The 14,265-nt window shown below is 54.8% G+C and overlaps 1 protein-coding gene across 2 annotated transcripts; it reads right to left on the minus strand.

Annotated features, from left to right (window-relative positions):
* Positions 1–444: 444 nt before the first annotated feature.
* On the minus strand, positions 445–14,042 carry CHRM1 (cholinergic receptor muscarinic 1). 2 transcript variants are annotated; one of them, XM_043581468.1, is made up of 3 exons: positions 13,509–14,042; positions 12,962–13,054; positions 445–2,912 (listed from the first exon to the last, which is right to left on the minus strand). In XM_043581468.1, exon 3 carries the CDS (start codon positions 2,834–2,836, stop codon positions 1,454–1,456), a length of 1,383 nt encoding a protein of 460 aa, XP_043437403.1. In that variant the 5' UTR covers positions 2,837–2,912; positions 12,962–13,054; positions 13,509–14,042; the 3' UTR covers positions 445–1,453. The 2 variants fall into 2 exon arrangements, with proteins under 2 accessions (XP_043437403.1, XP_043437404.1); XM_043581469.1 differs by lacking the exon at positions 12,962–13,054.
* Positions 14,043–14,265: the final 223 nt, after the last annotated feature.

The following is a 14,265-nucleotide window of genomic DNA, read 5'->3' on the forward strand; positions in this document are numbered from 1 at the left end:
GGCTGTGAATTGCCTGGAAGCCTGAGTGTTGCTTGGTAGGGTAACCCTGAATAGTCCTCCTGGGTCACTGGGCCTTGGTCTCCCCATCTATAAATGGGGCTTTGGAGCAGTTCCGCTCTCCCTGGGTGTAACAGGGCCCCCGGAGCAGCCACATATGGCAAAGCTGATAAAAAATATGCTGGGCTATGGGCAAGGGCAGTTTATTTCACCTGGCCTCCCTACTTCCGGTATCCAGGCCTGCCCATTACAGCCCTACTCACCTGAGCCGGGGACCCCGGGGTGCTGGGGCCCACAGGTTTCAGTAGATCCAGCCACTCAGTGCTGCCCCCTCCTGGGACCACCCTCAGGACAGTGGCCCACACTCCATGATCCTTGGGCCCTCCCTGTCCCATTCTGCCCTGGTCTAAGACCAGGCCCTGGATCCACACAGGGAAGTAGGCCCCATTGCGCCCACTAGTCACGTGGCTTTATTCACAGACTCAGCACTTGCTGAGGATGGAAGGAAAGAACATTTGGGGTCAGGCTGGGCCTGGAGATAAGGGCGGCTGGGAGGCCATGCATGGTTGGACTGGGAGCTCACAGGAGAGGACCCGTGGGCCGGGCCAGGCCTGTGCGGGGCAGGCCGGAGGCAGGCAGCATGCGGGAGGCCTGGCTAGAGCTGCACGGAGCAGATCCATCCAGGTGGTGGCTGTGAGCCAGGGAGGGAGGGACTGAGGGCATAGGTGTGGGGCTGGACAGCAGGGACCCCTGCCCCTCACTCCCAGGGAAACTACATAGTGGGACAATCAGGACTCCCGATGCCTGGTCCTGCGGCTGCCTTGGGACTTGGTGTGTGACTAGCCCATCTGGTCTCTTCTGGTGTCATTGTCCTGCTGATGCTTAGACATTTGCCTTGGGGTGACCCACATAGGGACACTCTGGGGACATTTTCAGGGAGGCTGGACAATCCCGGAGAGTGTGCCTAGGGCCCCGGCAGAGTGGGCTGTGCCTGGGGAGGGGAGGGGGATCCCTGCTCCCTGAGAGGCAAGCTTGCCATCGCCCCAGGGGGTGCCGTCTCCCACAATCTGGGCCAGCCCCCCGGGGCCAGAGATGACTGAAATGTAAACCTTCTTTCTCCTGACCCGCCCCACTGGCTCCCTAACAGACTTCCTGCCTGAAGGCAAACAAGGGATCCAAAGCCTGGAGCCTCCTCCCCCAGCCTTCTTCCTGGTGAAGAGCCTATTCCCACCCAGCAGGGAACAGAAAAACCAGTTCCCCGGGTTCATTCCCTGGCTGGAAAGAGCTAAGTTTGGAAAGTTGGCAGGGTCTCTCTGGGCTGTTCAGGAAGGTGACCTAGGGGCCTGCGAAGCCCGGCGAGGGCTGAGCAGGGCCCTGGGTCTGAGGTCGCAGCCCCTGCCCGCTTTCCACCCGGCTCTCCCGGGGACTGGGGTGGCGGGGTGCAGGTGAGGGGCCATCAGCATTGGCGGGAGGGGGTGCGGTGCACGGAACCGGGGCGCTTGGGGATCTTGCGCCAGCGACGCTTGTCCCAGCGGCAGAGCAGCAGCAGGCGGAAGGTGTCCCGGAAGGCTTTGTTGCAGAGTGCGTAGCACATGGGGTTGATGGTGCTGTTGACATAGCACAGCCAGTAGCCCAGCTCCCACAGCGTCTCGGGAACGCAGTTCTTGCAGAAGGTGGATACCAGCACCATGATGTTGTATGGTGTCCAGGTGAGGATGAAGGCCAGCAGAATGGCACTCAGGGTCCGAGCCGCCTTCTTCTCCTTGACCAACGAGAAGGTCTTCCTCTTGGCCAGCTGCTCCTTCCCGCGGGGCTTCTGGCCCTTGCCTGCTCGCTCACGCCCCTTCCGGGTGGGCCTCTTGACCGTATTGGGGGAGCTCCGGGGGGGCTGCTTGGCGGGGGCCTGCGCCTCGGGGTCCACCATGGGCATCTTGATCACCACCTCGGAGCCAGGCTCCTCACCCTCCGAGGACGTGAGGGACTCCATGGAGCCTTCGTCCTCTTCCTCTTCTTCCTTCCAGCTGTAGGCCTGCAGCAGCCTGGGGGCCCGGCAACAGCGACAGCAGCGCCCCGGGGGGGTCTCTGGCGAGCCCTCAGTCCCCCGCTGGGACCGCTCTGAGCTGCTGCTGCTGCCGCCCCCCTTACCGGGCGTCTCGGAGCCCTGCAGGGCCGCCAGCTCCCGGGCCCGGTTCTCCGTCTCCCGGTAGATGCGCCAGTAGAGCGTGCACATGACCGTGACGGGGAGGTAGAAGGCGGCCATGGCTGTGCCAAAGGTGATGATGGGCTGGGAGAGGAACTGGATGTAGCACTGCCCGGCCAGCACCGTCCGCTCCCCTACCAGGTACTGCCAGAAGAGGATGGCTGGGGCCCAGAGGATGAAGGAAACCAGCCAGGCCAGGCCGATCATCAGGGCCGCCCGGCGGGGCGTGCGCTTGGCTCGATAGCTCAGGGGCCGGGTCACGGAGAAGTAGCGGTCGAAACTGATGAGCAGCAGGTTCATGACGGAGGCATTGCTAGCCACGTAGTCCAGGGCCAGCCAGAGGTCGCAGGCCAGTGTGCCCAGAGCCCAGTGGCCCATGAGCAGGTACGTGGTATAGAGGTTCATGGAGAAGGTACCGATGATGAGGTCGGCACAGGCCAGGCTGAGCAGGAAGTAGTTGTTGACTGTCTTGAGCTCAGTGTTGACCTTGAAGGAGATGAGGACCAGCAGGTTGCCCGTCACTGTGGCCAGTGACAGGAGGCCTGTGGTGATCCCAATGAAGGCCACTTGCCAGGGACCCTTTCCCGGTGCCAGAACCGTGATGTTGGGGCTGACGGCGGGTGGGGCCGAGGTATTCATGGTGGCCGGGTGGGGCTGGGCGGGCAGCCCCTTTCTCTAGTCACACTACAGGGCTTCCTCAGGGGGAGGTCATCACCTGAAAAGAGAGGACATGGCCTTCGGTTGGGCTGCCGGTCGTCTCTGACAGCTCGGGGTGCAAGGTGCCGGGAACCCAGCCTCTGCCTCCTCAGATCTTTAGGCGAGGCAGCCTCCCCTTTTCCCACCAGTGGCCCCACACAGTCATTTATAACGCACCTTCCCAGCCATGACTGGATGTGCCAGCGGCACTGGGGGGAGGGGGCTTGGAATCCAGAGATCAGAGTCCCCCTTCAGACCCCGAGCCTCAATTTTCTCATCGGGAAATTGCTACTAATTCTTGCCTTGCTTAACTCATGTGGCAGGAGTTGGGAGACTCGCTTTGTATGCACTACTGCCAAATTTTCAAAGCACTTCACTCAATTTTATTAAAGCTCTCATTTACCAGGGAGTTACTACCAGCCAGACACAGCACTAAGTGCTTCATTGAATTACCTAATTTAACTGTCGTACATCTCTGGGACGCAGGTCTCTTATGATCCCCATTTCACTGAGGCAACCTTGGCTCTGAGCAGCTACAAAACCTGGCCCCCAGTGACAGAGGAGGTGAGTCTGATTGGGACCTGCTTCTCTTTCTTACTCTGAGCATGTGGAGCGTCAGTGGGATTCTTCCATCGAATAAGATGGGAAGGCGAGGGAGGAAGATAAGGGGAGAGAGGTGTATGTTAGTGCGTCTGCAGGTTTTCCTGTGCGTGCGTGTGTGTCTGTGTGTGTGCGTGTGACAGAGAGAGAGAGAGAGAGAGAGAGAGAAGGAAGGCAGCGGTTGAGGCTGGATCAGATCCTCCATGAGGGCAGCCGGGTAAGTTGTGCTGGGCCCGACTGCTCGCCTGGTGGTAAAAAGCCTGGAGTGAAAGCAGGCAGCGGGGACGAGGGCCGCAGCTCCCAGGTAGGCAGGGGTCTGGCCCCAGCTGAGGTGTGGGAGGCCCCTTCTATTTCCCTGCTCTGTTCCTGAGTCCAAACTGAGTGGGGAACGGCAAGGGCAAAGGGAGGATCCCCCACATTTTTCTTGAGCCTGGAGTCCAGCCCAGGCACCAAAGGTGGGTAGAGGGAAAACCCTTTCTCAGCAACCTACTGGCTGGGAAGGAGGCCCCCGCAGCTCAGCCGTGGCCTTGCTGCTGTATGTTTTGGCTGGTTCCTTCCTGTTCTGGGGCTCAGGTGTCCATCTGACCATCGAAGAGCTGGGGTCTCCTCCCACCTGCAGCTGTGGCCTCAGGGACCGTATCATTGGAAAAACTCCAGGGTACCTGGGTGGGTCAGTTGGTTAAGCGTCTGACTTCGGCTCAGGTCACCATCTCTTGGTTTGTGGGTTCGCGCCCTGCATCGGCCTCTCTGCTGTCAGCGCGGAGCCTGCTTCGGATCCCATCTCCCTCACTTTCTCCACCCCTCTCCTGCGCATGCGCTCCATCCCTCTCTCAAAAATAAACAAACATTAAAAAAAAAAAAAAACAAAAAACAAAGAAAAGAGAAATTCCAAGGGAGAGATGTTGGGCAAGGGCCCACCAAGCCCTGGTGCTCCTCAGGACCTGGTCTGTGACAGAGAGACTAGTGTGCTGTGCCTGTGAGGAGGTTGATGCATGATAGGTGGCCTTGGGTGGGGGGGGTGGCTGTGACAGTGAGGTCATCTCCACTGGTCACGGTAAACCGGTGTGTGAGAGGGACTCTCAGGATGGCAGTCTGGAATGTGACAGAATGAGCGAGAAGGACTGGCTGTCAGTGCGTGCTTGTGTGTCGGGGGCAGTGTCCCCATCAGGGGGACATGGAACATCACAGCGGGAGGGCTTGGACTCTGGAGCTCGATGGCCTGCCTTTGAACCCAGGTAACACCATTTACTGGGTCTGTGATCCCTGCGAGTGGTATCATTGCTAGGGGCCTCGGTTTTTTCAGCTGAAAACCGGGAATGACATCAGCCAATGGGAGTGACTAGCCACCAAAGCGAGGAATTAAGTGAGGCTTAAATGGGTCCCCAGATGCAGAATGCATGGAATAGGTCTAGCTCACGGTAGGTGCTAGATGCCTGTGGACTCTTAGCATGTGCACCCATGAGGACTCCCCACCACGAGCATCTGCTTCTTTGATTAAACATCTCTTGGGGCGCCTGGCTGGCTCAGTCAGTAGAACATGTGGCTCTTGATCTCGGGGTCATGAGTTTGAGCCCCACGTTGGGCATAGAGATTACTTAAATAAATAAACAAATTCTAGGGGCGCCTTAATGGCTCCATCAGTCAGCATCCAACTCTTGGTTTTGGCTCAAGTCATGATCTCACAGTTCGTGGAATCGAGCCCTGAGTTAGGTTATGTGCTGACAGCACAGAGCCTGCTAAGATTCTCTCTCTCTCTCTCTCTCTCTCTCTCTGGCTGCCCTTCCCTGCCTTTCCGTCTCTCTCAAAATAAATAAATAAACTGAAAAAAATTTAAAAAAATTCTAATACTACGACAACAGCAACTGATAATGATAGTGACCACTGCTGTTTAGTGCTCCCTGAGGGGCAGTCCCTGCTCAAAGTGCTCATGTGCATTATTGCATTTAATCTTAACAGGGAACCTATGGCCTGGGGATTGCTCTTCTCTCCATTTCACAGATGAAGAAATTGAGGCTGAGAAAAGCAAGAGAACTGGTACAAGGTCACACAGGCAGGAACCAAGATTTGAGCCTAAGCAGCTTGTTCCAATGAAACATTATTTATAAAAACTGATGACTGGGGGCACCTGGGTGGTGTGTCAGTTGAGTGTCTGACTTCAGCTCAGGCCACGATCTCGTGGTTCTTGAGTTCAAGCCCTGTGTCGGGATCTCTGCTGACAGCTCAGAGCCTGGAGCCTGCTTCGGATTCTGTGTCTCCTTCTCTCTCGGTCCCGCCCCCACTTGTATTCTGTCTCTCTTTCTCTCAAAAATAAAGAAAACATTAAAAAAATAAAAACTGATGGCTGGTCTGGAGGTCACAGTTTGCCAATAAAAAAAATTTTTTTTTTAATGTTTATTTTTGAGAGAGACAGAGAATGCGAGTGGGTTAGGGGCAGAGAGAGGGAGACACAGAATTCGAATCGGGCTCCAGGCTCCGAGCTGTCAGCACAGAGGCCGACGCGGGGCTCGAACTCACGAGCTGTGAGATCATGACCTGAGCTGAAGTCGGACGCTCAACCGACTGAGCCACCCAGGGGCCCCGCTAATTAAAATTTTATTCTTTAAATTTTATGTATGTATGTATGTATTTATTTATTTATCTCTACATCCAACATGGGGCTCAAACTCACAATCCTGAGATCAAGAGTCGTATGCTCTACTGACTGAGGTGGCAAGGAGCCCTGCCAATTTGAATTTTATTTTATTTTATTTTATTTTGCTTTACTTTATTTTATTTTATTTTTTTAAGAAAGCTTTACGCCCAAGGTGAAGCTTGAACTCATGACCCTGGGATCAAGAGTTGGACACTGTACCGACTGAGACAGCCAAGCGTCCCTTGAATTAAAAAAAATTTTTTTTTAATGTTTATTTTTGAGAAAGGGAGAGAGACAGAGACAGAGCGCGAGTGAGGAGGGGCAGAGAAAAAAGGGAGACACAGAATCTGAAGCAGGCTCCAGGCTCTGAGCTGTTAGCACAGAGCCTGACATAGGGCTTGAACCAACAAACTGTGAGATCATGACCTGAGTGGAAGTTGGACGCTTAGACGACTGAGCCCCCCACGTGCTCCTGAATTTTAAAAGTACTATGCTAAAATATTATTTGTCTTGCTTACTGAGTCCTGCTGCACCTTTTTCCTGTACCCAAAGTCAGGTGCTGGGCTGGAGGCCGGGATAGGACTGAGCACGCAGGGGCTTTCCCTGGTAAGGCGCTGGTGAATGTCACCTGGCAGGTTGCCCTGCGCAACTCCTGTCCCTCTGATCTGAACTCAGTGCTATTTAGTTCCCATTGCACAAATGGAGCAACTGAGGCCCAGAGAAAAGGGGAAAGAAGGCATTGTGTAGCCCAAAGTCTCCTGGCTCCTAGCCTGAGCGCTGCCTCCCTTCCCCGACCCCTCAAACTCCGGTGCTTTGGGGCAGCTATGTAGCCCCCACTGGTGCCCTGGGCCACTACCTGAAAAGGCTGAGTCAGACAAGGGGAGCTTGCTGGCCTCAGAGGCTGTACCTCAGAGCTGCAGGGGCCTCCCGTCTGCCTGGGCACGGTGCAGCCTTCAACACTGTGACAAGCCCTCCACTGTGTTGGATTTGGTCCTACACCACAAGCAGGTCTAGCCCTGGGGGGAGCTGAGACAATTTTGCCTTGGTTGCAAAATTTGAGGTGCCCCCAGACTCATTGATCAAGAAAACAATATTTTAACACAATATTTAAAGGCCTGGGGCGCCTGGGTGGCTCAGTCGGTTAAGCATCTGACTTCGGTTCAGGTCATGATCTCATAGTTTGTGGGTGCTAGCCCCGCGTTGCGCTCTGTGCTGACAGCTCAGAGCCTGGAGCCTGTTTCAGATTCTGTGTCTTCTTCTTTCTCTGCCCCTCCCCTACTTATGCTCTGTCTCTCAAAAATAAATAAATGTAAAAAGAAAATTTAAAAAAAAGAAAAGGAAATTGGTGGAAAAACCCATCATGAACAAAATTTGATTTTATTTTTATTTTGTTTAAATTTTATTTTTATTTTTTATTATTTTTTAATGTTTATTTAAAAATTTTTTTTAAAGTTTATTTTTGAGAGAGGGAGAGAGACACACACAGTGCGAGTGGGGGAGGGGCAGAGAGAGAGGGAGACACAGAATCCAAAGGAGGCTCCAGGCCCGGAGCTGTCAGCACAGAGCCCAACGCGGGGCTCGAACTCATGAACTGCCAGATCATGACCTGAACTGAAGTCAGATGCTTAACCAGCTAAGCCACCCAGGCACCCCACTGTTTATTTATATTTGAGAGAGAGAGAGACAGTGAGCTGGGGAGGGGCAGAGAGAGACAGAGACAGACAGAGAGAGAGAGAGAGAGAGAGAGAGGATCTCAAGCAGGCTCTGAGCTGTGTGCACAGAGCCCAATGTGGGGCTCGAACTTGCAAACAGGGAGATCATATCCTTAACCACCTGAACCACCTAGGTGCCCCTGAGCCAAATTTTAAACAAAGGCAGGATCTAACCCTGCACTTAACACAAAACAATCCTATCACCCATGACTCACCCTAATCCTGGCCTTGGTTCCAATGAAACTTTATTTACAAAAACAGACGGCCAGCCTCTGGGCTGTAGTTTGTTGCTTTTTTTTTTTTTTTTTTGCCATTTGAATTTTTAAAATGTTACATTACAATATTATTTACCTTGATTAGTGAATTATTTTGTGTGTCCTCCCTCAAAACTGTCTCTCTCTAGCCATCTGATCACTAGCAGTCATTTAACCTTTCTTTCCCTGGCCACCCTGCATTTGCCAGCTGATGGGGCTGACAGCATCCAAAGTGCCTCTCTTATTACTCCTGACTCCTCATTCTGAGCCACAGCCCAGCCACCTCTTGCTGTGCCCTTTGGCCTTCCAGATCCAGGCATAGCCCCTCTCTCAGCCCCAGATTACTCATTTGTTTTTTCTCTTTCTTTCTTTTTAAATTTATTATTTATTTAAAAAATTTATGTTTACTTACTTATTTTGAGAGAGAGCGCACAAGCGGAGGAGGGGCAGAGAAAGACGGAGACACAAGCAGCAGGTGCACCATCAGCGCTTAGCCCAGTGCGGGGCTTGAACTCACGGAGTGCAAGATCATGACCCGAGCCGAGATCAAGAGTTGGGTGCTTAACCGACTGAGTTACCCAGGCGCCCCTAGTTTTTATTGTTTAAAGTAAGCTCTACGCCCAACGTAGGGCTTGAATTCACAAGCCTGAAATCAAGAATCACATGCTCCACCAGCCAGGGGTCCCTCACAGTGCTCATTTGCACAGTAGAGGGGCTGAACCCGCCTGGCCTGTGGGGAGATTTTACAGGGTCCTGAAATCGACATCTCAAGACTCTGATCAGAAAGGACCCATGTCCTTGAGTGGAGGCTGTAGAGGCTGAAGGCTCACTTAGGTTCTCCCAGTTGGGGCTGGAATCACATTTACTTGTGGCTGAAACATGGCAACCTCTGACCCTCACAAGCTCTTGTTAAAGCTAGCTATAGCTTTGATGAGTTTTAAAAACGCTTTCACGATGGGGGAACTATGAGAAATGATCCTTAGAAGTGAGGAGGCTGGCTAGCAGTCCCGCTCCTTCATGGCTGGAAGTCCCTCCCACCTGCTTTTTTTAACGTTTACTTATTTTTGAGACAGAGAGAGACAGAGCATGAACAGGGGAGGAGCAGAGAGACAGGGAGACACAGAATCTGAAACAGGCTCCAGGCTCTGAGCTGTCAGCACAGAGCCCGACGCGGGGCTCGAACTCACGGACCGCGAGATCATGACCTGAGCCGAAGTCGGACGCTTAACCGACCAAGCCACCCAGGCGCCCCCACCTGCTCATTTTAATAGCCACATTGATGGGGCACCTGGCTGGCTCAGCTGCAGGAGCCTGTGACTCCTGATCTTTGGGTCATGAGTTCAGGCCCCATATTGGGTGTAGAGAGCGCTTAAATAAATTTAAAAAACTTAAGAAAAAATAGCCACACTGATAGACCACCATAACTAATCACCTCTTGCATGCCAGGCACTTGATGTATGATATCATTTCCTTTAATCCATAGGACACCCCGATGAGGGTTCTTATCCCTATTTCACAGATGAAGACACTGAGGTTCAGGGGACTAAGTGACTTGCTGATGGTCGCACAGGAAGCAGTGGCGCTGGGATTCTGCCCCTTGACCTGTGGGCTCCAGGGCCTGAATTCTTTCCACTTAGTAGACTCCTCTACGCCCCACTTACCAACTGGAGGGCCTAAGGCCTCCCATCTGGGACAACTGGGGGAAGGAGAAGGGTAGCAGTTCTGGGGAACTAGACCCCGATTCTTGCCACTCCCTGGATCTTCTGAGCCCCTGGGCCCAAGCGCAGAGCCGTCAATAACTCCGCCTTTCCTCCACAATCAGAAGCAAGGGTCTGCCCCCAAACCTCTCTTGGACAGTGATTTGCTCAAGAGAACATTCCTGGAGGCCTCCTCCAATCCCTGCTGTGTGATCTTGGGGAAGTCACTTCCCACCCTGGTCATCTGTAGGATGACTGTTTGTGTGCGAGGGTGTGTGCATTGCTGAGTGAGAATAGGAAATGGTGGGGGTGAGTCTGTAGCTTTGTGGAGATGGGTTGGGACTCATCCTCTGAGGGTGTCATGTCTGGGGCACTGGAAGGGGGCAAGGAAGCAGGGAGGTGCTTTTTTCTCAGGACCGTGGCCTCCTGATAAAGGTTGTTGGGAGCTTTTAATAATATTATTAATATTATCATAGCAACTGATATTTGCTGACTGCTTACCATATACCAGACATGGCTCTAAAGATTATATTCAGGATTTAATTGACCTGTTACGACTCCTTGTGAAGCAGGTTTTATTATCCTCAATTTGCAGAAGGGGCAACCAAGGCTCTGAGACTGTAAGGACCTTACAGCTCATCAACGATGCAACCAGGATTTAGACCCAGGCAGTCTGCTTCCAAGACTAACCTCTTGGACCCCTGCCTACTCTAAACTGCCCTTGTGGGAATCGTGAACTCGACAGCCTCCTCGCCCACCTTGACTGGCTTGGCCACAGTCTGAGTCAGTGAGGGAATCAGTCCTTCCTTTAGAATCTAGCCTGTGTGTGTGTGTGTGTGTGTGTGTGTGTGTGTGTGACAGTGTCTGTTGTCCATCTGCGTGATGTATGATGACAGCGCTATGGGAAGGGGGAGGTCTAGCCATCGCTCTCAGAGAGGCAGGGTAGCGGGTGTGTCTGCCTCATTCGCTGCTTTATCCCAGTGCTTGGCACACGGAGTTGCTCAACAAATATTTGTGGAATAAATACATGAATACGTATATAAGGTCCTTCTGTTTGACTTCAGGCTCAGGGGCATGAGGATGAATCCACAGCGGTCAGGCTCCAGAGCACGGGCCCCTCATCTGTAAAATGGACGAAGGGATCCCTGATGCACCTGCTGTGAGGAAGCAGCATGAGGTGACAGGACAGGCACAGCTGTGGGTTGGGGCCTGTTAATGTTGGGAGAGAAAAAAGTCAGCCTGGGCTCAAAGAGTTAAGGGATGAGGTCAGAGCCTCTAGAACAGCTGCCCAGACTGTTGACCGCCAGAGCCTTGGACCAATCCCCAGGGGCTGGGGATCTGGCTGGCGAGAGGAAAGGGGAGGTCAGGAGCGATTGATGGGGAGAGGGATTCCTGAACACTTGGGCTTCCCGACTCTTACCACTGGCCACGTTGTAGAGAAGGGGAGACAGAGAATGAGAGGGTGCTAGGGAAGAGGTTCAGGAGGGAGGCATGAAGCCATCTTGTGATTCTGGGCCGGGAAGCTGGCAGAGCCCTGACTGGAGAGAACGGGTAATACTGGGGAGAAGGAGACACGAGGTGGGGCCTGTGGGGCTGGGCTTCTGGGATTTCACATGTGCTGTGAAGAGGGTTCCTTCTGGCTAGATCTCCTGACCGGTCCCTTCTGCTGGAGAAGCCAGCCTGTCAGAGGTAGCTCTCTCCCCCTGGGTTAACTTTTCTCTGAAGGTAGCTCTCGACCCGTTACAGGTGCACAGATTCCTACTTCTGATGCCTGGCCTCGCGAATCAGGGGTAAACAAATACAATTTACCACATTTTCAGGCTCAACAGTCACTGGAGTGCCAAATGGTCCTGGGGAGGGCAGCAGCCATCAGTTAAATGCTCACAAATGCGCTGCTGAGCCGGAAGAGGAGCGTCAGCCCTGGAACCACTGCCAAATACACTCATTGGTGATGGACTTTAACCAGTTGCCTGACTTTAGCCAAACCATGGCCAGAGCCAGACAGTCAGCAGGCTGGGCCCTCGACGTCACTTTGCCAAGGTAGCATCAGAAGTGCTCCACCCCTCATCACTTGCCCCCTGCTCTTCGATCCTTGCGTTCTCCTCCCCATTTCCTTTCTTCTCTCTCCCTCCCTCCCCCATCCTTCTAAGCATCACCATGGCATCACAGCAGAGCAGAAACCCAGCGAGATATTCACCCACCTCTCCCCGCCCGCCCTCCCCTCCAGAGCCCAAGCTCCTGCCTCATAGAGCTTGCTGCTTCCCCACCCCGTTGTCTTGCTCAGGGAGTGGGAGTGCAGTGCTGCGCTGAGGGCAAGGAAAAGGGGTCCCGGCCCAAGAGGACCCCTACATATCCTCTCTGTGACCATAAGCATGTCCCTTCTCCTTTCTCAGCCTCAGTCTCTCTGTCTGTTCCAATGGGGAGGCTCCTTTTTAGGGCTGACGTGACCTCTGCCTAAACCCTTCTTGACACTCTGGACTCCTCTCTGCACTTTGGGATCTGGTTCTCAGATCTCCAGGCCCCAGAGTCACATCTTCTGCAGCCCGATCTCGCCAGCCCCTCCCCTGCCTGCTGTATCGCAGCGGCGATCACGGTGTGCCTAGTGGCTGAGGTCAGGGGGCAGAGAGCTAACTCTTATCTGACAGCTCAGTGAGCAGCTGATTACTCAAGGACAGGAGACTGTCCGGCTGTAGGAGACAATCAGACTCCTTCCGGCCAGTTGGGTGGAGGGGGAGGGTGGTGTTGGGTCAGCCTGGGTGGAGCTGTGGGTATGTTTTGTGGCAGGAGGTGAACCCTTCTCAGTAGCACCGATAACCCCTAAGCAGCACTTGTCTGAATGGCCCAGGGAGAGCTGACCACCCCCTCCGCAGGGGTGAGTCTGCAAGAATCAGAGCTCGTGGCCTCCAGCCCATCACTACATTGTGGAGTCTGGGGGTCCTGGGATGGGTGCCTGCATGGGTGCCCATTAGTATTCATGCATTACCAGGACACGGGACTGAGACCTGCTCCTACGGGAGCCCAAGATACCGTGGACACAGAGAGGGCCCTCTGGGCCCTTGCACACGTCAGGGCCACGTTCCCTGGCTGGAATGGCCTTCCATGTGCCCATCTGTTCCCCGAGAGCCCTGGGGCTCTTGGTCTGATCTCCTGCTAGCTTCTGGCCTAACACCCACCTTGGCATCCAGCTTGTCCGTGTGGCCAGCAACCTGGTTCAGTCCATCTTGGGGGGCCTGAAGGTGGATGGGGGTGGTGGGATTCAGGGTTCCCTGAGGGAGAAGAGGAGGAGGTTCTGGGACTTGGCACCCCAATGTCGGGGGTGGGGGTCAACCTCCCGCGGGATGCTGGTGGCAAGGACGGCCCTCTGGTCCCCTGACCTTTCCACTCTGTCCCTGGGATTCTGGGGCCTCTGCCCGCTACATGGTAGCCTAATCCCTCTGGGCTCCGGGTCCAGTTTCCTAAGGGGGGGGGTCTCCATCTCCTCTGCCAGCTGAACCCCAGAAAAACATCAGGTGTATCTGCTCAAAGCCAGGAGACGGGGTGTTTGGAGTCGCCAATGTCCAATGCTACACGGCCCCCGTGGCCTCTAGACCCCTCCTTGGCCCCCTCCGCTCTCTGGGGTTCATCCCCATTTCCCCCTAGCCCCGGCTTTGCTCCTAGGACCCTGCTTTTCCCGCCCCCACCTCAGTGGAGCCCCTCCCAAACCCTCCCAAATGTACTCACCATGGGACTGGAGAGGGGTCTGTAGGGTCCTCAGCCCCACTGCCTCCCCGGGGGCCGGCGGCGTCTCCAGGGACCCAAACACCTGGCTCCCGGGGGGAGCTGCGCCCTGTGCTGGCAGCCGGAGAGGCACAGCCAGTGATTGGCATGTCCCACCCCCTGGCACGCCAGCCTGGGGGGGGGGGAGGGAGGAGAGGAAAGAGAGGGAGGGAGGAAAGGGAGAAAAGGAAGGGAGGGGGAGCTGGAGGGAAGCCTCAGGCAGCGTCTGGGGTTGGACTAGGCTCCTGGAGGGTGCCCCCCTCCTCCACTAGGGCACCTCATTCGAGCCCCGAGAGGGAGGGCGTAGGACACGGGGAAAAGGAGCCCAGGAAGGCTAAAAGTCCAGAACGGGAGAGAAGGCGGATACAGGGAGACAAACACCCACACCCACTGCACACAGACTCAGCGGCACACACACACACACACACACACACCCTCACAAAGGCACACTGTTTCCCGGGGCTCCTTCCCCCACCCAACACTCGAGCCCCCAACCTGTGTGCACCCTGCCCCGACACACACTCCCCGGCATTCACATGCCTGCTTCCCTCACACACTCGCCCTGCCCCCTGCACATGCCCACGCGCCCACCCACCCACCCACCCAGCCCCACACCCTGCTCTTCCTCCCTGCTGCGAAGGAGCTAGATTCCTTCTGTTTGGAAATGACACATTGGGCCTCACGTGAGAGGCTCCAACTTGGAACAGACCCAGAGGGCTGG

Source organism: Prionailurus bengalensis, chromosome D1 (assembly GCF_016509475.1).
Source record: "Prionailurus bengalensis isolate Pbe53 chromosome D1, Fcat_Pben_1.1_paternal_pri, whole genome shotgun sequence".
Lineage (NCBI taxonomy): Eukaryota > Metazoa > Chordata > Mammalia > Carnivora > Felidae > Prionailurus > Prionailurus bengalensis.